The 22939-nt window shown below is 37.2% G+C and overlaps 1 protein-coding gene across 1 annotated transcript in view; it reads left to right on the top strand.

Moving 5' to 3' along the window:
- The window catches only part of RALYL (RALY RNA binding protein like), a gene marked incomplete at its 3' end in the record, with an annotated part of 164654 nt that overhangs the window by 91620 nt on the left and 50095 nt on the right, over positions 1 to 22939 (top strand). The window contains exon 2 of the mRNA XM_084202654.1: positions 21078 to 21153. Within this exon, the coding sequence (XP_084058780.1) occupies positions 21078 to 21153 (76 nt within the window). The remainder of the gene's footprint in view (positions 1 to 21077; positions 21154 to 22939) is intronic.

The following is a 22939-nucleotide window of genomic DNA, read 5'->3' as shown; positions in this document are numbered from 1 at the left end:
TGAAGCCATTATACCTTTTCCATCACTACAAGCCCTTATAAAAAATCCCTCTCCAGCTTTCCTGCAGGCTCCCTTCAGGTACTGGAAGGCCACAATTAGATCACCCCTAAGCCATCCATTTTTCAGGCTGAACAATCCCAATTCTCTTAGCCTGCATGCAGTGCTAAATTGGTCAGCACCGAGGCTGCTTAACAAACTGACACCTCAAAGGTTAAATGCAAATGAAGTTTGAGAAAAACCACAGTAGGTTACTAAAAAATTTTTTTCCAGACTTACAAAGACTTGTATGCATTTTTGGGTTATTTTAAAAGCCAAATGCCTGGGTTTTATTAATTCTAAATAAGATCAGACATATTCTTTTTGTTTTATACATCTTTAAATGAGTGAAGCTGCATATACCTATATATGTCCATGTTTTGTGGTCGATTTCTTTTCCAGTTTGTTCCATTTCTCATCACTCTGGATGGTACAAAATCCTGTGAATGTATTAATCCCTCTGTATCAGAACTAAGCTGATTGCTAGCTGAGGCTTAAGAAGATAGTCCCATTGTAGCAGATATGTGCTGCCAGTATTTATCATCAGAATCCCCACAGAAGGTGTTTATTGTGGGCCATGTGCTTCCAGGTTAATGCAATTTTTCCCATAGCCACCTGTGATAAACACACCCCATACAGAAGGGAAAAAATCCTCTATCAGATCTCCAAGAAGACAACACACTCAGTTGCTCCTTCTGAACAAACATTCTCCTTGTCTGGGGTTCTGTAACTCTGAGAACAGAACTTTTCCTGGGGCAAGCTGACATCTATGGGGAGTTCATCTGAGGTAAAAGAGCCTTCATGTCAGCAGAGAAGTATTTACCAGTGCTCCAGTGTTTATTGACAGGCGATCTTGGTCAGCTGTGAATTTAATCAGAGATGGTGTAGCAGCAGAGGCAAGGAATTTTCTATGCATCTGTCCTTGGGTTTGGAAGACTATTTCATTCCTCCTTTGAGAACCTCATTACACTATTAAGAAGTATCAGAAATGTATAAGAGGAAGGAGAAGGATGAGAAAGTAAGACCTGTGCATCACTCCATGACTCAGGTGGGAGAGGGGGAAGTGTTGCTCTCAGTTCCCGGGTGGGAGCTGGCAGAGGCTCACATGTATCCCACACATCACAGCTTTCCCTTTCCAGTGCTCTCTGCCTTTAGTCAATGCTGTGCTGATGGCCTCAGAAGATCCCTCTGGCTTCCTTAATCCTACCAACAGATCCAAACTGCTTAGAAATAGCACCATAATTACATTAGTCATACAGTTTGACACCAGCATGGGAATTAAACTGTGCAAAGGCTTTTTCCTGTCTGTGCAGTACAATTGTTATTTCTGTCATCAGAAGGCACATTTCTCATTTATCATAATAACTTGTGTTGAGAGATAAAAGTGCAACAGTTTTAATTAATTTCCATGCTAGAAATTTGAAATCAGATAGAAACAGGTTTGACTAAGAAATTTACCATGATGTGGCTTTCTCCAAGTTATTTTCTTTAAAAGAGAATGCTGGTGTACTGCAAATTTTTTGCCATCCTTTCCAGTTACAATAACTTTGCAAAATCAAGTTTTCCTGAGGGCAGAATCTATCAATAGAATACTTTCACATGCTGAGAGAAATTACTCCCAGTTAACATTTCATCCAGTAGATCGATTCTGCTTTTTCTCAGGAACATTATTTTGCAACTTTGATGAATTCTTACCATATCTTATTTATTGTTTTAACATTGCATTAGAACAATAAAAAAATATTGACATTTATTATGTTCTTTGCAAATGGAATTACTGAATAAAAATACTGGACCAGGAATATACTAAGTGATTCCTAATGGTTTGCAGTATATTTCCAATATATAAGCATAACAAGCTTATATTATTAATAAAAAATTTCTTCCCATTTTTTAACTTTTGTGAACTAATGCAACTGACCTACAGTAGCTGCAAGAGCTTTGTTCAATACAATGGCTAAAAGACTGAATTCTGGCTACATTACAACTTCTGCTATCACTATAGCTGGTTTTGGATTGCCCTGAATACCTAGCCATTATGTTTTTTAATGTTATAGCAACAAATGACAGATTGGAACCTCCAAATATGATATTTATACTCTGTCGTTAATTGCTGCTGTTAATGGTGAGCACTTGAATATGCAAGCAATAATTACAAAAAAAACTCACTGGTCAAAGCCTTTTATACAGATAATCTCAACAGTCCAAGTCTCTTGGCTTCTTCTTTCCCAAGAGATACTTGTTGGGCAATATGCACAAAATTATTAATAATACTTTCCTGCCAAAACCATCAGAGCATTTAGTTAATCCAAATTTACCTACTTTGCTGATGATTTTATTGGTGAACTGTTAAAGTGTTCACCCTGATAAACCTGCTTTTAGAGAGACAAGAGACATTATCTTCCTACATCAATTTTGTTTTCTTTATATTGAATAGGAATCAAAGGTTAATATAAAACTGCTGCACTCATATCTAGTGAAATATGCACAATAGCAGCTGCTGAACATGAGAAAATTAATTCACATGTAAACATTTTTAGAGCAAAATCGGAAGAAAATATAAACAAGGTCCATATTTAAATTATTTAAACACCATTGTTATTATAAACAAAGTAAAACATGCAATTTTTGAATATATATATGCAACTATTTTGAAATCTTAGTATCTTCAGTGGAAACAAGTTCAAGATTGCTGCAAGTAATCATTAATTTATTGTCAGAAAATTACAGTTCAATAAATAATCCCTGATGTTTGTCATATAAGAACACAAGTCCTGTTTGTTTTTTCATGTCAGTGGCTTTATCTTTCAGGATTCTAAGAGAAGATCAAGTGGTAAATATGCTAAGTCATGGCACAAGGGGCACCCATGCAGTCAGGAGGAACATGCCCAGAGCTCAGCCCAAGCATGATGTGAGTGGGACTGACAGGGCTGGGTGCAGAGTCAGAGTGTGAAAAGGCAACATTTAGAAAAAAGTGACACGAGTCAAATGCAGTGTATTACTGATCACTAAGCTGCAAAATCCATGCCTTAACACTTGACAAATTAAAACTTTTTAGTGTATCTATGTTGCTGAGGCGATTTATCACAGCATGACTTTACGCTGGCTATTCATAGCTCCTTTACTGGAGCAGTTGGATACAGCTCAACAATAAAAATATTTATATTTTATTCCTGTCTTTGTTCCTGTGGAACTTCTCATTATCTGTGATGGCTAACAGCTCCTTCTTGTTTACTTTTATGGAGTTTATAGAGCATAAATGATAACTTGTTGTATTTTTCTTTCTTCTTGATACACCACTTTGCTGCTGAGAAGGCAGAAAGAGGTAATCACTGGAGTGTATGGGTGCAATTACTCTTTCTTTCTGATTTAGCACAGTACTCACAAATTTGTTTATTTGGTAAGATCAAAGATATGAAAAGCACATAAAGGATATTTTTATGGTCATGAAACATGATATTTTAGATCATATACAACAAGGCAATTTTTGTTGTATTTATTAACTTGTGTGTACAAGAGTGCATTAGTTTGCATTTGAAATGCCTCTTTCTCTTAACTATCTCTCTCTTCCCACCATCATCACAGCCTTTAGATCACTGTCAAAATTCTGGGTGTTTTCCCTGTTTCTTGGTCGTGAAAGTAATAATATTTTAAATTCTATGTCAGTTTTACAACCTTACACTTAGTCATCCTTTAGTTGATTACTGTTCCTTTAAGCAGAAGTACTAACACAAGAATAAATCCCTAAGCTTGATAAAAGCAAGGAACAGCAAAACTCTCTTAGCTAAATTTCAATTTCACAGGTACAAGCATTTTAGATATTAGGAATAAATGAAGAACCAGTTCTCTTCTTTTGAACTAATTCTGTTTCTAGTATAACTAAATGACATGCTCCACTGCCCACGCTTCCTATGCCAAATGGATTTTCTCTTCAGCTTTTACAGTTTTAATATCTGTGATTTCTCAAATGCACACCTATAATTTGGGGGTTTTTATTGCTTTCAGGGTGCCATTTGGGAAAACTCTGTCCTTTTCTTTGGTCAACATGCTAACAATTATTATCTAAGGTTACAGATGAAGTATAAGTATGTTCACGAGGGAACTGATGAGAAAAATAACTGCTGTCAACAGCAAGCTCATGATTAGAAAGGAAAGAATAAGCTAGTGGTTCCCTACTTTTCCTTTTAATCACCTCTTCATAAGGCCTTCAGTTTATTATCTTGTTTCTAATCTTTTTCAAAATGTCAGGAAGACTTATACGTATGTCATAGGTTAAGATTCCTGAACTGCAGTGAGCTTTTTTTCAGTACTTTCACAGAAGAAAGTTAACAAGCCCTTACTTTATGTCCTAGTTAAAATGGCAGAGAATGCAAAATGCAGTTTCAAGAAATTATATCTATATGACAAATTTAAAGAAACTGTGTAAAAAGAGAAACTCTTCAAAGTTAATTACTAAAGCCTTATCCCAATGGCCATTTTCTTTCCAAAGTGTTTACTGATTTGACTTTTTTCCTAAAATATATTCTTGGTTCAATTGTAATTTTTAAAAAATCAAATTCAAATAGTAGCAGTAATCCATTTCATCTCACTGTAGTTAGTTAAAGAAAGAAAAGCTGGTCTCTTTCCCTCAATTACTGTGAGAGAACCTAAACCCAAAAGCACAAAATATGTGAATGCAGTCAAGTGCTAGGACATTTTTTTAGGAATAAAGCCATATGGCACCTTTCACATATCCCAGAAATCTGAAGGGTAGTACCATGAGGTTCAGAAATGGACACCAGGAGCAACTCTGTGTATGTCCTTTTTACTCCAGCTGTGGATTGCAAGTGGCACTAATACAGCACCTTTGGTTAGTCATCTGTGTTACCCACCCAGATTTTGATTATCCAGCCCCCACATGGCAGCACAAGATCACTGCAGACACACCCCAGAGAAAAAAAGCACCTTGAGTCTTTCACAAACTGTTGTTGATTATATCTGTGTTATCATACAGCAATGAGCACAGGAATCAATTTTATTTGTAATATTCAAATTTTTTGCCAATTTTTTTTTCAGTTTCATGTGGAGCAATATAGGAGAGAATAAAGGAAAAGATGGAATGGGGGGGGGGCTTTGTTGAGGGCCTGATTATTTTTTAATGGCTTGGTTATTTGTCTTTTGGAGTAATCAGTATAGAAACATGCATACCTGAAAAATTAAATAATATGTCTTTTTCTTTCATTGCTCAGCAGGTGAAGCCAGTGGAGCGAATGGAAACTATTACACAGCTAAAAGTATTTTTAGTTTTGACAAAGCTACAACCTAGCTGTAGGGAGATAGGTCTGGTGTTATATTTTAAAGCAGCTTATTGTTTAATCTCTTGCTTTTGGACAGTAGCTCAGGTATGGCCATGTCAGTAAAAGGAAGGTGCTGCTGGTGTTGCTTGCTGGGTTTTCTACTGAACTCTGCCATGCAGCGACAGGGTCAATAAGTCAATATTTCAATTAGCATTGGAGACACCTGTGTGAAACATTCCTGGCTTTTTGGACACGCTGGCACTTCCCCAGTGTCACTGCCACTGTGCCAACACGTGTTTCTGCTGGATGAAGCAGGCTCCAGCCATGGCAGCGTCTGTGAGCACAAGGGATGGGTGGCTCCTGGACGGGGCTGCCAGGGGTCCGTGTGGTTCCAGTGTCTGCACGACAAAGGGGCTGTTGGGTACACAAAGGGGAGTCCCAAGCATCACAAGGAGGCACAATAAATACGTAATCTCATGGCCCAATATGACCTTGTTTCCTGCAGTCGTGGATACGGCTTTTTCCAGGGAAACCTGTCAAACAAGTTCGGTCTTCACAGTATGGATTGCCTTCATGAAAGCTTGGCTGTTATGTAGCCCACTAAGAGAAAAGACCAATTTTTCAGGAGTGATTGCATACAATGAGTCCAGCTCTTGACAATAAAAAAGGAAATAAAGGGTGCTGACATTTGCAGGTATGTCTGTAGGAGAAAGAAGGGGAGAAAGAGATGAATTTTGAAAGTAAATAAAAACTGCGCTCTGCTTAATACAAGTAGTTCTGTACTTCTCTTTTGCTATTTGTCATTATGTTAGGTTGTTTTTTTTTTTTTAATACTGGCATGTAAATTGATACCCAGAATAATGACTGAAAGAATTTTTTTCCAAAACTCAGTTTTTGGGCTATGCTGCCCATCAGTTAGCAGGGCTATGTCTTCTCCATTGCATGTTTGACAGAACTGTGGATCTTTTACTTCTTACCTCTGCTGCCAGTACAGGGATTTAACACTGAAAGTTCCATCTGTGGGGTTTTTTTTTTAATGAAACAGCAAAATAATTTATTGAGCAATTTATAGATTAAGTAAATATAAATATACCTAGTAAAAAGTAGAATAAAATATTTTATTATTTATATAAAAAATACTGTACATTTAATTAATATTAAACTTTAAAAATTGGTGCTGAGGTGTATTTGCTAAGATCTGTAAATGAAAATTGTATTTGACCTTTGAACAGATTCCTTTCATTGCTGTGTTGTCAGTGACTGAATGACAGAAGAGACAACATGAACAAAAGATTTATGATTCACCTCTCTCCAAGTATCATCCTATATCAGAATAGAGGTTCATACTTTTAGTAGACCAGCAAAAGCAAACGCGAGTAAAATCTCCCGCACTATTCTGCAGAGACTGAATTCTGTAAAACTCAAAAATTTTGCCAAATGCAGGTATAAAATTTAAATTATTAATGTTTAAGCTATATGGGTATATTAAGCATATTTTCACCTCTAAAATGGTAGCTTTCCCAGTGTCTTCTGGGTTTTGTACACTGATTTCATTTTTACTATTTCTTTCATTTAAAAAAGAATAATGAAATTTAATTCTTAGTGATAGCTAGAACCTTTCCTCAATTAGAGAAACTTGGAACCTGGCAGTCTGCATAAGTGGGAGGCTTTCCATATGCAAATGCTCTAGCAGTTAGCTCTCTTGATAATGCATGAAAAATACATTCAGGTATTTGCAAATGCAAGATTGTATGCACACACCATAAAACTTTGTTACACTGTTCTGTGAAAATCAAGACCTCAGTTTCGTCCTCCGAGTCCTAAGGGATGCCTGTGCCAAGCTAGATAATTTCTGCATCCAGGCTGCTGTGATACTCTGTCACACATGCCAGAGATTTTTTCACAGACTCGTGTGTGAGCTGCCTGAGAAGCACCCAGAGGTATGGAGAAAGGCAGAAGTAAAGCTGTATGCACCCAGCTGATGAACATTATCAGACCTGAGTGGAATATTTATATTCTTAATGGGATGCTCTTATTTCACCTGCCCTCCTGTTCCCCATCTACTCTGCAACAGGCTGTACCCCCACGTGACTGCAGCCTGTGTCAGTGACAGCACTAATCCCTGCCATGCCTGCCCTCACTCGTTGTTCTGATGTGGCAGCAATACCATTTCACTTTTGCTTGGCATCCTAGCAGACAAAAATGTGCTGTGTGCCATCCATCATGACTGTCCTTGTGAGCATGTGTCACCAGGGGTAGCGTATCCTGAAAAACCTGCTGAACCTAAAACTGAGCCACTGTTATCTGCAAATGGGTTTTGTCTTCCTTTGGGGATAGATCTTCATGACCCAGCAGTATCACTCACCTCTCCAAACTGTGCATGTATCAGAGAAACCAAACAGAGATTTTAATTTATAAAGTACAGCCAGGTAGTGATTATTCTGTTGGCATGTTTATTTTGCACATCTTGGAATGAGGGATTTACAGATTTTCAATATCTGAACAGGATTTGAGGACCTGTGATCTCTTAAATGAAGTAGGTTTGAGTATTGTTTTAATTTAAGAGAGGTGTCAAATATTGAACTAATTATTTGAATGGAAGTAAAGCAAATATGGACCTTTCTCTGTTACTTACTGCAAACAGAACAAGAGTTAGAACAGACTCTATTTCCAGACCAACTTAAATGTAAAACTGTAAGTAAACTTGAATAGACTCCAAACTGTATTGCATTCCTCACACATCATAACTTGGGGATACCTTGAAGTGAGCACTAGGTTTCTGGTGGGTAACTGATACTTCATCTTGGCCTAATCCTCTTGTATGAGCTGAAGCTAGGAAGCAGTTCCATGTTCTGATTCATGATTTTTTTTTTTTAAATTAACTCAGCCTTTTGAACTCTTTAAAGTGTGTGTGTGGGGGGGAAAGGCTTTTGAGGAATAAAACCAAAATAAAGAGCATAATTTGCATTAAAAATGTTTCATTGTTATTAAAGGGTTAATTTTCCATTGATCCTACAGCTTCTATGGTGGGGACTCAGTACTCTAGTGAATGGCATAAAATGAAGCAATGAATGAAGAAATGTACCACAATTTATTGTTTCCCAATGCTATTTTAAGTCCTTGTGGATCACTGTATAAGAGGAGATGGAGCTGAGGGTGGGAGGCAGCTGTTGCAAGGACAGCAGTGCAGTCCTGCATGGAGCAGACTGCACTGTACAGGTTACACAATGCCACTTGCTCAAGCACAGCCATGCTCTGTAGAACACATTTTCCATTGATACAGGCGCAAACATCACAGAACCCGATGGGATTTCCCATTTTGTCACTTTTGGAACATGTCCATTACAGACCACAGTATCCTGAATCCCTGGGAGGCTTTATTGCTGGATGCACATTTTCCTTTTCCCTAAAATAAAGCAGCTTGGGTTGACAGTGATCACATGAATGAGCAAGATGTAAATGAAAAAGGCAAACCTTCTTTCTTCTTACTGGAGTTTAACTCCAAGTCAGTAAGTTAAAACAAAAGCAAACAAACAAACAAAAAAGACTTATTTTTCAGATTATCATAAAATATATGATTGATTAGTGAAAAGTGACAATATTGACCTAAACCTGATTTTATTGAAGACTTGAAGGGAAGGTTACACTCTCAATAAGAGCCTAAGCTCTCATCCAAAGTTGTATCCTCTCTTTTATCAGCACTGCTTTTCCATTCTGACCTAATTGCTTGGAAAATAGGTAAAAATATCTTTTAGTATGGAATTCTAAATTCTTTTAAGATTCATAAGTAGTTTGGCAACATGAAAAAGTTGTAAGGTTGAGATTACAGCAGAGCGCAGGTTAGTACAGCTGGTTGCAGGCTGTTGGGTCAATATATATCAGACAAGCATATGTATTTTTAAAGGTTCAGTTGTATCTTTGGCTTTGCTTGAAAGTAAAAAAAAAAAAAACAAAAAACAAACTCATGTTGTTAACAGCAGTGTCCTAGAAGGAGTTAAACACAAGGAAGCAAGAGATTAGTAAACAGTATGCTGAAGCATTGTGTTGAATCACATTCATTTTTATTCAGAGGGATCATTCAGCCCATTGTTCTCCTCTGGCCATTCTGTTTGTTGCAATGTAAGAGTTAGGGATCTTATTTATTCTTAAAATAAATTAAAATAGTAACGCTAAAGCTTTAAAAATCTGCCTGCATCTTTCATCTCTCCTTGTGCTCCTTAACTCATTTTAATGACAAGCATGAGATTAGTGGTTTATGCAGTATGTCCAGAAGATTAATGTTTCCAGGTGATCTTAGAGAGCTGTTTCATTTGAACAGCCACCAGAATTTCTTTTTGCACAGAGTAAGGAAAAAAAAAAAAGAAACAAATAATCTAACCATCTAAAAGCTGCAGGTACTGAGATTTAAGATAGATCCTTGACACCTTCCTTTAGCAATAATGCTAGATAAGAATTTCAGATTTGGTATTTCTGAGACTATGGCATGTTTTGTTTTCTATTTAAAAGCAATTGATTCCCCCATCCACTTCAATACAATAATTTAATGCTGGATTCAAGCATTCAATATTCCTTAGTGTTCCTATGTAATCTTCGATTTTCAGAAACTATGTGATAAAGGTGATATGTAAAACCTGACAAAAGATTTTCCAGGTGAAAAAATGCATGCTGGTATTGCAAATGTTTTCACGCACAAGTATACACATACAAATATATAAAGGAAAAGGAAAATGCAAGAACTTTGGGTAGGGGTTTGCAAAGTGGGTGGAAATTTGATTGGGGGTGAGGTTTGTGACTGTTTTAACTTCATGATGAAGTTGCAGAAAAAATGCTATAGCTTCCAATGAGACCCAAAGCAAAAATAAGGATTCTGAACTCCTTAAAGGAATCTAGTCCAAAATGCCTTAATGGAAGCAAATGTCCAACTGGTGCTCACTATCTTGTCTAGCTTTATGTATTTCTTATCCCAACTGCAGTAAAGATTAGTTTCCAAAGCCTTTTTACAAACATTTGTGATGTGTGTTTATGTGCAGCTTGCTCAAAATAATCACATTCTGAAAAAAAAATGGAAGTCTCGTGGTCCCACAGATTTCTGGGGAGAAGAATTAACTCAGAGTGAGGGAGCTCTTGGTTTCTATGATTTCTGAGCCAAATTACATATTTGCTTCATGGGCAATAAAAATAGAGAGTTTTATGGCAAAGCTGGCTTAGACAGAAAATGTTACTAGGAAGCATAGAAGAACACGAACCCAATTAACATAAAAGGTAGAGAATGTTCAGTGAGAGCTTCACTAGCGCTGTGTACTAATGTGCATGGTAATTATACCTTTTCTTCTTTGAAATTCAACTGAAATATGTCATGTGGTCCTTTTGGTAATACTTTTGGTATTGAGACCTGATTTAATGAGGTTCAAATAATTATTTTATTTCATAATAGCATTTTTAGCAAGCTATTACATTTTTTCCTGTTATTGATTATTTATATATGCAAATTTATGTCATTGATCATACATAGTACCTTAAGCCATTTGTGAGAGAACCTCTGAAGCAGCATGTAAAGTATACTTGTATGCAACCCCAAATGTAGAAATACAGAAGTAAACATCAGAAGTCCAATAAATTGCATGGAGAATGATGATGTTTTATGTTTCAACAAACGGTTTTGGACATGATTTTTATTATTTTTGTTATTACTGATGAGTGAAATAGTGTTTGAAAAAGGATTTGAGGCAGTTAAGAGGAGGGGAATTATAAGGCCAAAACAAAGCTCACTTTTTGTCAAGAAACATTTTTTCATTAAAAAAATGCACCAGTATGATATATCAGCAAGAACAGAGTAATAGGACATTTACTCAGTAAGGCTATTTGAAATTGATTTCTGGTTCCAGCACCTAACAGTTAGGTACTGACAAAATCAGTAAGGGAAGAAAGATAAAACATCATGCTTTAGGACTTAAAGTAATCCTAAACTGCTATGCATTTTAGGACGAGAATCATGCTGAAATGATAAGAGAATGGAGAGAAAATAATCTTATTTCTACCTAGTTTGTGGTTCTTGTGTCTTCTTCCAAGGTATTTGGGGCTGCTGAAGGCAGAAAATTACAGTACATCAAGTATCAATCTGACAAGATATAGCATTTTCTCTATTCCTATCAACTCTTCTATTTTCCTTGCAAGAATACCACAGAGGTAGAAATAAAACAACAATGCATGTCATTAATTTTGAAGATTTTTGGTATTTGCAATTTTTAAATGCCTTGCTTTTGCAATAGACCTCCACGGTTTTGCTGTCTGGTCAGTGAATGGAATCCACCGAGCAACTTCAAAAGCTGCTAATGAAAGAGACTTAGAACATGGTTAGAACCTAAGCATTGCTGTGAAGGAGATTTTGGATTTGGCATAGCTTACTTTGCATATCACCTCCACAATAAAATTTCATTCCATGTGCCAAATTTCAATGGAATTATCTCCACTTTATCTTGTTTATGTTACTGCTATATTATTTTATAATATGAAAACTATTATCTATTTTTTATTTTTATACATTATTGCATAATACTTAAACTATAATAGCATTAAGGTTTTATTTATAGTTTTTCCATGATAAGGTATGAGCTAATTCAGTAGCTGTCCATCATATGATTTGCAATGTTTGTGTTACAAAGACAAAACTTTTCAGGACTGTATTATGTGATATATTGGATATAAGGAATTTTTTTCCTCAACGATAGTGGTGAAGCACTGCACAGGTTGCCCAGAGAGGTTGTGGATATCCCAATGCTGGAAGTGTTCAAGGCTAGCTTGGAAAAGATTTTGAGCACCCCATCTAGTGAAAGATGTCCCTTCCCATGGCAGGAGAGTTGGACAACTTGATGTTTAAAGCTCCCTTCCAACATACATTATTGTATAATTCTATGAGTGTACAATATGGGGCATAAGTTTTCATAAAGTTGACACTGGAAAGAAAATGCTGGAAGACATGCTATACAATTTCAAAGTAAGCTTGGAGCTTGAAAAGATCCATCTCTATAGATCTCTAAATCCACAAAACCTGGAACATGAGAATCATGAGCTGAAAGAGAGCATATGGAAAGGAGAATTGAACAGCTGAAATTAGTTGAGAGTAATTGTTTGGGGTCAATAGGTTTTTTCCAGTAAATTGGGACCAACAGGAAAGCCTGCATCTTAGATCATCTGAGAAGCCAAGAATGGTGAAGATTAGACGAAAGATTTCATGTCACAGAATGAGGGTAAAACCAGACGTTTTGGAGAGGAATATTATTGGAAAGTGTTGAAAGTGCATTTGGGGCTGCAGAGGTCCATTTCTGTCACCCCCACCAGCTCCCCTGATCAGTGAACAACTTTGTTCAAGATGAAGTGAAATCCACAGCATGATTCCTCTCTGATCTGTTGTGAGCCTGAATGAAAGCCTCTAGCCGGTGGGAATACCTTCAAGGTCAGACTTCAGCGTGAAGGTTTTGACAGCAAAGTTCAGGGTATCGAACATACCGACCCCTCAGTGATGGCTGTAATGCTGATCCCAGCCAGCCTTGCAGAAAGACACACTGCCCTCACACCTGACAGCACTTTGAAAGTGTCCATCAACGTTTTCTGCCCCAAACCATCACCTACACTCTGCTCCCTGGCCCTGGGGTTGCTGAAACCTCCTGCCCAAACCAGGACAGGTCCCAGGCTGCAACATGCAGAATGACATGGGCATTTCAAAGTGTCCCTCTGGCAGCCACTCAGCCTGTGATGCCCAGAGAGCCTTGGTCTCGTTGGCTTTGCAAGATTATGAGAAAATGCACTTCACGTGTAAGCAAATTTTGGCTCAATGTTCAAGAAATATGATTAACAAGTGCAGATGATGCTGGTAATTTTTTGCAAAATGTTGTAATTTTGATTGCTATTTTAAGGAAATATATTTCCTCATGTTTGAGCTAATAAAATTGACCATCTGCAGGAGAAATAGTGAGTAAGACAAAAGGATTGGGGCAACGGGGATTTTGAACCCTTTTGTACACTACAGATTTCAATTGTCATGAAAAACTGTTGCTAGGAGCATGAAGTTAACATCAGTAAGAGAGTCAGATGAATGGCCATGGGGCAGAGAATGTAGCCAAGTATTAGAAGAGAGAGAGAGAGAAAAATGTAGTCTGAGGACAAGTTGAAAATTACCAAGATTCAGGGCATGTTCCCTAGAATAAATCATATTGAAATCTGAAAGAAGTAGATGAGGGACTTTCATACTCTATCCCCACCACACTCTTTAATGTTTCTGCTTGGGGCTAATTGCAGTGCTGAGAAACTCAGACATCCAGTCAACACGAAGCTTTGTCTGAGTCTCATGGTAATAACTATCTTTTGTTATCAGAGAAGAGCAGCAGAGAGGTTGTTGCCTGCTGCCTTGTAATGATTGCACTTGATCTGAAAGAAGACAGATGCTCTATATTTTATTTGTAAACAGCATCTTTACTGTGATCAAGAGAAAGCAAAGGTAATCCTTGCACTCCTCAGTGTCTGGAAAAAAAAAAAAAAGATGTAAATCAAGGACCAGTTCTGTTTCCCATTAACAACAGTGAGAAGGCAGAAGTGCAAACAGGGTTTGCAATCATATGAGACTCCTTTCTTGAACTCTTTTTGTTAGTTCATTTTCTTGCTGGCTAGGCTTACATAAAAACTGTTTCTTTTTTCCTGAAGATAACATTAATTTTCTGCATGTGCATAATTTACTAGTCCACATGTTAAACAAGTACCTAGTAGAAATCTTGCTCTCTGGGTGAGAAACAGAAGCTGCAAGCCTGATTAAATTAAAAGGATCTCCTTACAGGAAGACTATACTTGCCTGCATCTATAATTTGGCTCTGGTGGGGTGAAACACGTGTGACAGTCAGCTTCATGGCTGCCACGGCACAAACCAGGCTGTTTCTACAGCAAACACCCCAACCCCCACAGATCTCACAGAGCTGGTCTGCAGATAAGTGACTATGGCCATGGCCATGTAGTCCCTTTGAAGCTGAATCTGATTCTCTTGCATCTGCAAGTCTCAAACTTCCTGCAGAGGAATGCACAAGCCCTGTGCTGAGGAGGAGGAGGAGTGGGCAGGATTGCCAGCAACAGGGCTGCTTTCCTTCCCACAGGAATCCCTTCACAAGGCATGCCATATTCTCTTTGGTGCTCCTTCCCCTGCAGCCCAGTACCCCAGGGGGACTCCTGCCACATCACAGTAGTTCCTCTGCAAAATTCAAGCACCAGAAGAGAAGCAGATTTTAGGGTCTTGGCCGCAGATTCTTCAATCACAGTGGAGTCCATGGACAGTCAGTCCAAGAGCATAAATAAGCATTCTCCCCTTCCCCCAGCAGAAGTGATGTCTCTCCCTAGGTATGGACATGGATCACTTCTGATGGCACAGCCAATAGGGCCAGGAAGTTTGGTCCAGCTTGCGGCGTTACTTGGGGTGGGTGGTGCAGGGATTGCAGCAGACAGACAAAAACCAAGGCAGACCAACGCTCCCCCGCAGCTGTGAAGAACATTGGCATCAATTCTGGAGCTGAGAGACTGCTGTCTCCAGGGCTCTGAAGGAATGATGTGTGATGGGCATACAGCACAGGATTCCCCCTTCCAGCTGTCCTGCTTGTCGCCTGTCCTCACACCAACCCAGTTCCCTGGGGAACAGAAAAAATTTCCTGCAAGACAGCCCCTGACACTTTTTGCTACTGAATGGTTTTAAGAATGATAGCTTATATAATCCTATAGCCTCATTTCATTTTAACAGTATTTAATGAAAGAAGAAATGGTTGAACAAAGCAATTTCATATACTATTCAACAAGCAGCTCTTTCTGTATGAAGCATTAACAATAGCTGTCATCTCTGTACAAAAAAAGGCTTCCAATTACTTCAATGCTAAGAGAAAATCCAAATACTGAGAGTCCCACAAGAATTTTTAATACCATTATGGAAAAGGAAAAGGTGTGACCCTGAGCTCCATTTAATATTTTACTAGCCTTGAGAATCAATTTGAGCTTGTGTGCAATTTTCTGGAAAGTTTCGTCTTTTCAGCTGTACAATTTGGGCACATAATGGAAGAGAACAGAGAGCTGTCCTTTCCTCTCTGCTTTTTTCACATGCTAGAGATAGGGAAAAGGGAGGAGACGACATGTAATCAATGGAACATATAAAGAAAAAAGTAAGTTTATGATATAAAAAATGTCATATGACTTTAAAATTTCTTTAGCAAGCAGCAGGGAAATTTATAAGACTAGTAGATGTAAGAGTATAAAAGAAAGATAGATTAGCCTTAGCTTTTCTGGTGTACAATTATGCATAAACCATATGGCTACAAGCTTTCTCTAAATTGCATCTACCTCTTGGTCTTTCTCTTCTATCCCAAATACTCTCTGTCATCTGAAAGAGGAGAAAATGCATTCTGACCTCTCTCTATCAATGCCTCCCTCCGTATATAGATTGCACATTCACTCTGTAAATTCATTCTTATATCCTAATTTAAATTACCATCTCTTCCATTAAATATTGATCTATTTCCAGCTTATCCTGAAATACACAATGATACATTTTTTTATTGAAAATTTAAGTCAAATGAAGGTAGAATTGTTCGAGGAATGTCTTCATTTCTGTAACCATTCCCAAGAATGTGTGGAAGAACATCTGATGAAACGTGTCTTAGAAAATCATCTTGTGAGCTCTAAAGGTACTTGGGAGTTTTCTTGGATCCAGGTTTTGGTTTCCAGTCTTTCTGACATGAAGCCCACACTCCGAAGTCACATCCTTAATATCAAATTATAGGTACGTGGATCTGTTCCCTTTCAGGGGGTGAAATTCCCGCAGTGGTCTCTAGCTCATGTCCATTCTCTACCTATATCTAGAAATTGCATGGGACAGTACTTGTAAACTGTGGCTAAAAGTCATGGTAAGAAACAATTTAACAATTTAACACAACAGATTAAAAGATAAAAGAGTGCTCGTGCCTTGAAAGGGCTCCATTTAATTTTGTAGGTCAGATGTAGGCCGAGATATGGGCTCTGGATTGTCAACAGAAAGCCTCAAAATCCCCATTTTCATTAATTGAGTTAGTGCCTGTTGAAGTTTCCTGTTTATGGCATTTGTTTTTGTGAAACAAAATTATTTTGGTTTTGTTTTTTCTTTTAAATAACACTTTTAAAGAATCTGAAGGGTAAGGATACCAAGAAATACTGAAATACTCCTAGGGTATGAATGCTCTTTAGGTATCATTGCTTGCACTTACAAAGCCTGTTTTAAGTCTGTTGTTGTCTTCAGGACCAGATTCTCAGAATATTTTGCTGGGGAATCTGGGAGCAAAGCACAAGGACTAGCAGATACTGCTTCTCCAAAAGTGGGATGTTCATGTCTGGTGAAGGTAGGCTGTCAACAGTAGGAAATGGTGATAGGAGAAATGTAGATCATGCTGTGTTGAGTTGTCTTTTCAGATAATTTTATGAAGCCACTCAATACAATGAGTGCCCTTCTAAAATTATAATTATGCTCTTTTTAAAATTATTTTTATGTTTTGTTATTAATCACCAGGCATTTTCAGTACAATCACAAACAAAAATACCATGCTCAAAATCAGGTCTAATCTGCTGACGACACACAACCTTGAATGAAATCTAAATCTCATTCTTTGACTAAGTTCTGCCATGATAAGAGGAAAGTATAGAACTAAAAATTAATTTCTTTTGATAAAGAATGTAATTTCATTTCATTCTGAAAGCACATAAGACCAGGATGCTGCATTATAACATGTTGTTTTTCTGCATATTCACTTTTATATTCATAGTGTTTCCATAGTGTTTTGAAGTGATTAATTTATCTTGGTATTGATATCTAAGTGATCATTTCTAGTATACAAGCTGAGAAAATAATGTTTTCCACATAGGAAAGGTGCCTGTGAAGCCCTTTCTTCTCCAGGCTGAACAAGTCCAGCTCTCTTAGCCTGTCTTCATAGGGGAGGTGCTCCATCCCTCTGATCATCTTGGTGGCCCTCCCCTAGACTTGTTTAAAAAGGCCCACATCCTTACTCTGGGAGCCCCAGAGCTGAACACAGCGCTTTGAGAGCAGACCAGAGAGGCAGAATCCTCTCCCTTGCCCTGCTGGCCACGCTGCTTTTGATGAAGCCCAGGTTGCAGCTGGATTTCTGGGCTGCCAGCACACATTACCAGGTCACATCGAGCTCCTCATCTTCACCCCCTAATCCTGTTCTCAACCTCTCCTCCACCCAGCCTGTGTTAGTGCTTGGGATTGCCCAGACCCAGGTTCAGGACCTTGAACTTGGCCTTGTTGAACTTCATAAGGTTTACACAGGTCCACTTCTCATGCCAATTAATGTCTTCTCTCTAGATGGTCTCCCTTGCCTCCAGTGTCCACACAGCTTGGTGTCATTGGCAAACCTGCTGAGGGTGTGCTCAATGCCTCTGTCTGTATTGCCAAGAAAGATGTTAAACTGCACCAGTCCCAATACTGATCCCCAGGGAATGCCACTTGTCTGTGGTCTTCAGTAGAAAATCTACCTATTTAATACATTTTTGAGTGTGGCCATGAGCCATTTCTATATCCATCAGGTGCCAATTAATCAAATCTATGCCTCTCCAGAAGAAATGTGTGTGAATGTCTGTGTCCCTTGTGAAGGAAGTTGTCTGGTACATATTCATGTACAAGTGTAGTAGCTAATTTGACAGCTTAAGGAGTGATATGTTTCTGCATTCCTTGGGGTGGAATCATTAGCACAGGTAAATCTCTGTGCTGCTGACAGCAAATTTATTTGACACAGAGTTTATGATCTAGTAGATGTAAATGTCTGCTGTGAAACCAATGATGGATGAAGGAAGAGAACAGCTTATCTCATAAGATTTCCAGTTGGGATAGAAATAATCTATCTTGAGAAATGTTGACAAGTTCACTTCTAATCTTAGTCAGAAAATTGAGGCTGGAAGAGATAGTGCTGAAAAAATAATGGGGTGAAAATCTTTTCTAACTTTTCAAAGCATTTCCTACATCCATTCTTAACTTGCTACAAAGTGCTTAGGGAGTTGCAGAGCTATTCAATCACTTTCATATTAACAGAAAAGCCCCATGTGCACAGCTTTTCTAAGAACTATTTCCTGTGCTAAAGAGAATTTTGGGCTATTACTATCTGTATAAAGTAGTTCACTGTTTAGAGATTTATTTAAATGTGAGGGAATCTTAACTGATTCTGAACAGCTTTGCCACTGTGCCTCTTACAGTGTCACCTTTCTGACATTTTTGATTGAAATAAAGAGAATGCATAACTAACAGCCCTTAGCCTTCTACACTACTCAACTCTTCTAAAAGTGGGTTTTGTAGAGCTGCAAATGTAGGTCTATAAGAACATTCATCAAGGTTGATATTGATCTGTCCCAGGAGGATATGAAAAAGTTTTTAAAACCTGGGTATAATATATATGGGTTTTTAAAATAAGGGTATAAGGAGAAGAATGTTTAAGATATACCTCTGAAACAGTAGCAGATGAGAGATGAAAAATATGTGAAGGTTGTGGTATTGTGAAGAGGGTACCTCAGAAATTTCCCAAGAGCAAATTAAAATTCTACTTTTTATTTCCTTAAAATCTGTCCAGCTTGTAGTAGGAGATGATGAAAACCAACACAGTCAATGACCTTAAACTGACATATAAAGATAGTATGAAAAGGTCTAATTATTGCAAAGGTCACAGGATAAAAATTTTGTTCCAATTCTGTTGTTTCCAGGAGCTGATGGAAATGCAACAGAGCTATCAAAATTCCTCAGTGGCTTCAGAAATACTTGGTGTTTACTTTGTTGTTGCAACATATTAAAATTTATAGATCTTGAAATAAGGGCATCATAGCTGAACTTATAACAAAAATTGAAGACAAAAATAGTATCTATTTAATAAAGCACTTGCTAAAATCAAGGGAAGGAAAGCACTTCAAGGAGGTATTAACACTGTCTACAAATATTTCTCCAATTTCAGAGAGGTAGAGGAAACAAAAAAAAAAATATTTTATGGAAAATTATGATTTAATATTATTACAGCTCCTACTGAAGAAACTGCAGTAAGATTTAAGACCAAAACACTTTATATAAGGAAAATTTTACTTAAGTATTTTATACTATATAGTTCTACATAAAAGCATTTATATCTTTTATGTAGAACTATTATATAGTTCTACATAAAAGCATTTTATATCTTTAAATACATATATATTTATTTTATATCAGGTCCTTGTATAATTTTAAATACAGGTTGATTGAGCTCAAAATATCCGAAATAAGTATAAAATTTTAAAAATTCTTTTAAATATTTGAAGTTTGAAATTTCCATTGGCAAAATATTTTCTGTCAAAAAGAAGTCTAAGGGACATGCATTTTCAATAATTCTGATTATTAAAAATGTCACATTGGGAGGTTTTTTTTTAATTTTGTGTGAAATAAAAATATCCAGTCAATAAGTCTCAGGCTTTTGAGGTCAAAAACAATAAATCACTGCTAAAACACTAGACTGTGTTTATCCCTTCTCCTACACCTTATCTTTCTACATCTCCTTCCACCACAGTCAATTTCAGGGTAAAATAGACTTTTCAGCTTAAAATAGACTTTTCAGGTTAAAATAGACTTTACTGAAAACATGTGTTTTCTTGCAAGTCTCAATCACCACGTGATTCCGCATTTAATAGGATATGATGGTCTGTCACAGCAATTTTACACTGAAATAATTCTGATTATTTTGTTGACTGCTACTCTTTTTTTATATTATTGAAGCTGAGAAGAGATTTAGCTGCAGCATCCCTCAAATTGCATGAAATTTGTTTCCTAAACAAAACTTTCACTTTTTCCATGGGATTCAGTGTAAAGTCGATTTTGTAACATTTAATCAGAATGGAGGAGCTTTTTAATATAGATTTGTTTTTATACAGACAACTTCTTAAACTCCAGAAGGTATTCTCCACAGAGGGGTCTCTGCTTCTTTCTCCACATATACCTGTTCTAGCAATCATAATGAAACATCTATCTCCTGGTATGTCTTTGAGTATGATTCAAATGAAGAGACAAATTTGAGAACAAAAATAATGTCTATAGAAGCTATATATCTAAATATCTATATCAAGCTTATATCTATGTAACATTTACTTTCTTTTGTATTTCAAGCATAAATTTACAGGTAGAATATAAGAACTTTCAAAGCATTCACAAAATTTCTCATCTTGTTGAGAAGAATAAGTATCTGCTTAAGAGAAAACATTTGCAAACCCAGATTTTCTCATTTTCCAAGGAGTGATGCATTTGGGATGGGAAATAGATACCTTCTGAGTGGATGATAGAATAGCAGTTAAAGATCAGTGTGAAATTTTTTAGATCCTAAAGGGGAGCTCTTCAGAACAATGGCAGTCCTCCTCAACAGATTTTGATTTGAGACCATAGTTTATTTCACCATCTAAGCTACCATCCAAATTTTCTGTATTAGAAATACATTATTGGCTTCACCAAGTAGAAACTTGTGTGTTTAAAAAATGTCATTTCTCTCTGTTAGCAATATTTTGCCTAAATTCCTCATTCATTGCAGTAAAAAAATGTTTTGTAAGCTTTACAGCATCAATTCAGAAGAGTTAAAAACTAGACTAGTGTTACAGGTATGCTGTCCATTTTTACTGCTTGTTACTCATTTTCAGTGACTTGAAGGTGCCTTTGCAAACTTCCAGATGTTTGACTTACTGATATCAAATGTTTGCTTTCAGATATCAACATGGCAGGAGAACCAAAACCATACAGACCAAAACCTGGCAACAAGCGGCCACTTTCAGCACTTTACAGGTAAGTAAGATTTCACTTTAACTTATCCCAATACAGTTTTTATCAGAAAAATTATGGTAACCTAAAATATATCTACCAATGGCACTGTGCAATGTTTACCAAAATTATAATTAAATCTAAGTACTTAATAAGGCTCCCACTCCTAGTACTATTATCAATATTTTTTTTTCTTAATTGAGTGCTATTTCAACTTTTAATCCTTATGATTCAGTGCTTGGCTATGGCCTTATTTTTGTGAGTTTTTTATTTGCAATGGTCAGTGAAATAACTAACTAACTAACAATTTCAGAGCAACAAATTGGTTTCTCATGGATTTTTTTCTCAGGGATGAGAACCAAGTTCTGACAAAAACTGGATTTCTTCCTAGGCTGATCAGGAGGGCATTGATAGTGTCTTTCTCATATCCCTAATGCCTTTTGTCATAGAGCATTTACAAACTTGAGGAAAAATGCACTTTTTTTCCAAATCAATTATGTTTAGTGAAGTATTACAGATTGTTAGGGCCACTCTGCCCACATGTATTTCTGCTCAATAAACCTTACATCTTATAAAACTACTACAGAATTTATGTTCCAGATCCATGAAAGGAATTAAGGCTGATTTCTACTATAGCTGAAATGTAGGTAGACTGGCTCTGAGAGCAACACTTCAGGAGTGAAATCAGACACACCTGAGCATGTCTTGTCTCATCTGAAAGCTTCAGATGGGAATTTGAGGGTGGCATCTCAGAATAAGACAACCAGAAGCATTTTAGGTCTAAGCCTCCATGCTACATAGAAGAAATTTAAAGTTTTATCATATAGCTGTCCTTAGCTAAGTGATAGAAATATTATTTTTGGAGAAGAGAATCCCTGTTTCATCATTACTCTCAACTGCAAACTACTAAACTCTGTAGGTGTTCCTGGTAACTTTGGTCTATTTTGTCCCTGTTCCAGTATTTCAAAAGATTTTGAAAGATGTTCTGTGATTTTTGGCATTTATATTCATTTCTACCTCTGAGCTTTTGAAGGCTTTCTCATAAATACTTTTTCTACAGAAAAGATAGGGAGAAGAGAGACCTGTGGAAAGTTCTAAAGGAATTTAAAAGAGGAAAAATATCTTCAATTGTGTCCTTTCATGGATGTGGTGCAAACTATTTCTCCAGAAGATCGTGAGGCTTTTATGAGCAACTAAGAGAAACCTTCCATTTCTCCCTTCCTCTTAATTTTCCCTCTGCTCTGACCTTGTAAGACCTCACATGGAGTACAGTGTCCTGATCTGGAGTACTGAGCACAAGAAGGGACTTACAGGTGGCTTATAAAATAGAACACCCTTTTACATGGGCAGATAGTGATAGGATAAAGGAAGAACAATTTTCAACTAAAAAAGGAGGCATTTAGATTAGATGTTAGGAAGAAATTCTACACTCAGAGGATAGTGAGGCACTGGAACAGATTGCCCAGGGTAGTTGTGGATGTCCCCTTGTAAATATTCAGGGCCAGGTTGGATGGAGTCCTGGGCAATGTTATCTGATGGATGGCATCCCTGCCCATGCTGTGATGGTTGTGACTAGATGATCTCTAAGGTTCCTTCCAACCCCCTCTACCATTCTGTAGTATGGGCCCTTCCAATACAAACCATTCTATGATTGCATGATAACAAGGAACTTCTATTATCTCAGTGTCACTTAACCTAATGTGTGAGAAGATCAGTAACTAATAAAGTTTTGGCAACACTGAGGACATTTACTTATTTCAGAACACTGTAACTGGGTCTGACTGGGATGGAGTTAACTCTCTTAATAGAA

The sequence above is a fragment of the Fringilla coelebs genome, assembly GCF_963513975.1.
Source record: "Fringilla coelebs genome assembly, chromosome: 1".
Lineage (NCBI taxonomy): Eukaryota > Metazoa > Chordata > Aves > Passeriformes > Fringillidae > Fringilla > Fringilla coelebs.
This window is presented reverse-complemented; position numbering and strand designations above follow the sequence as displayed.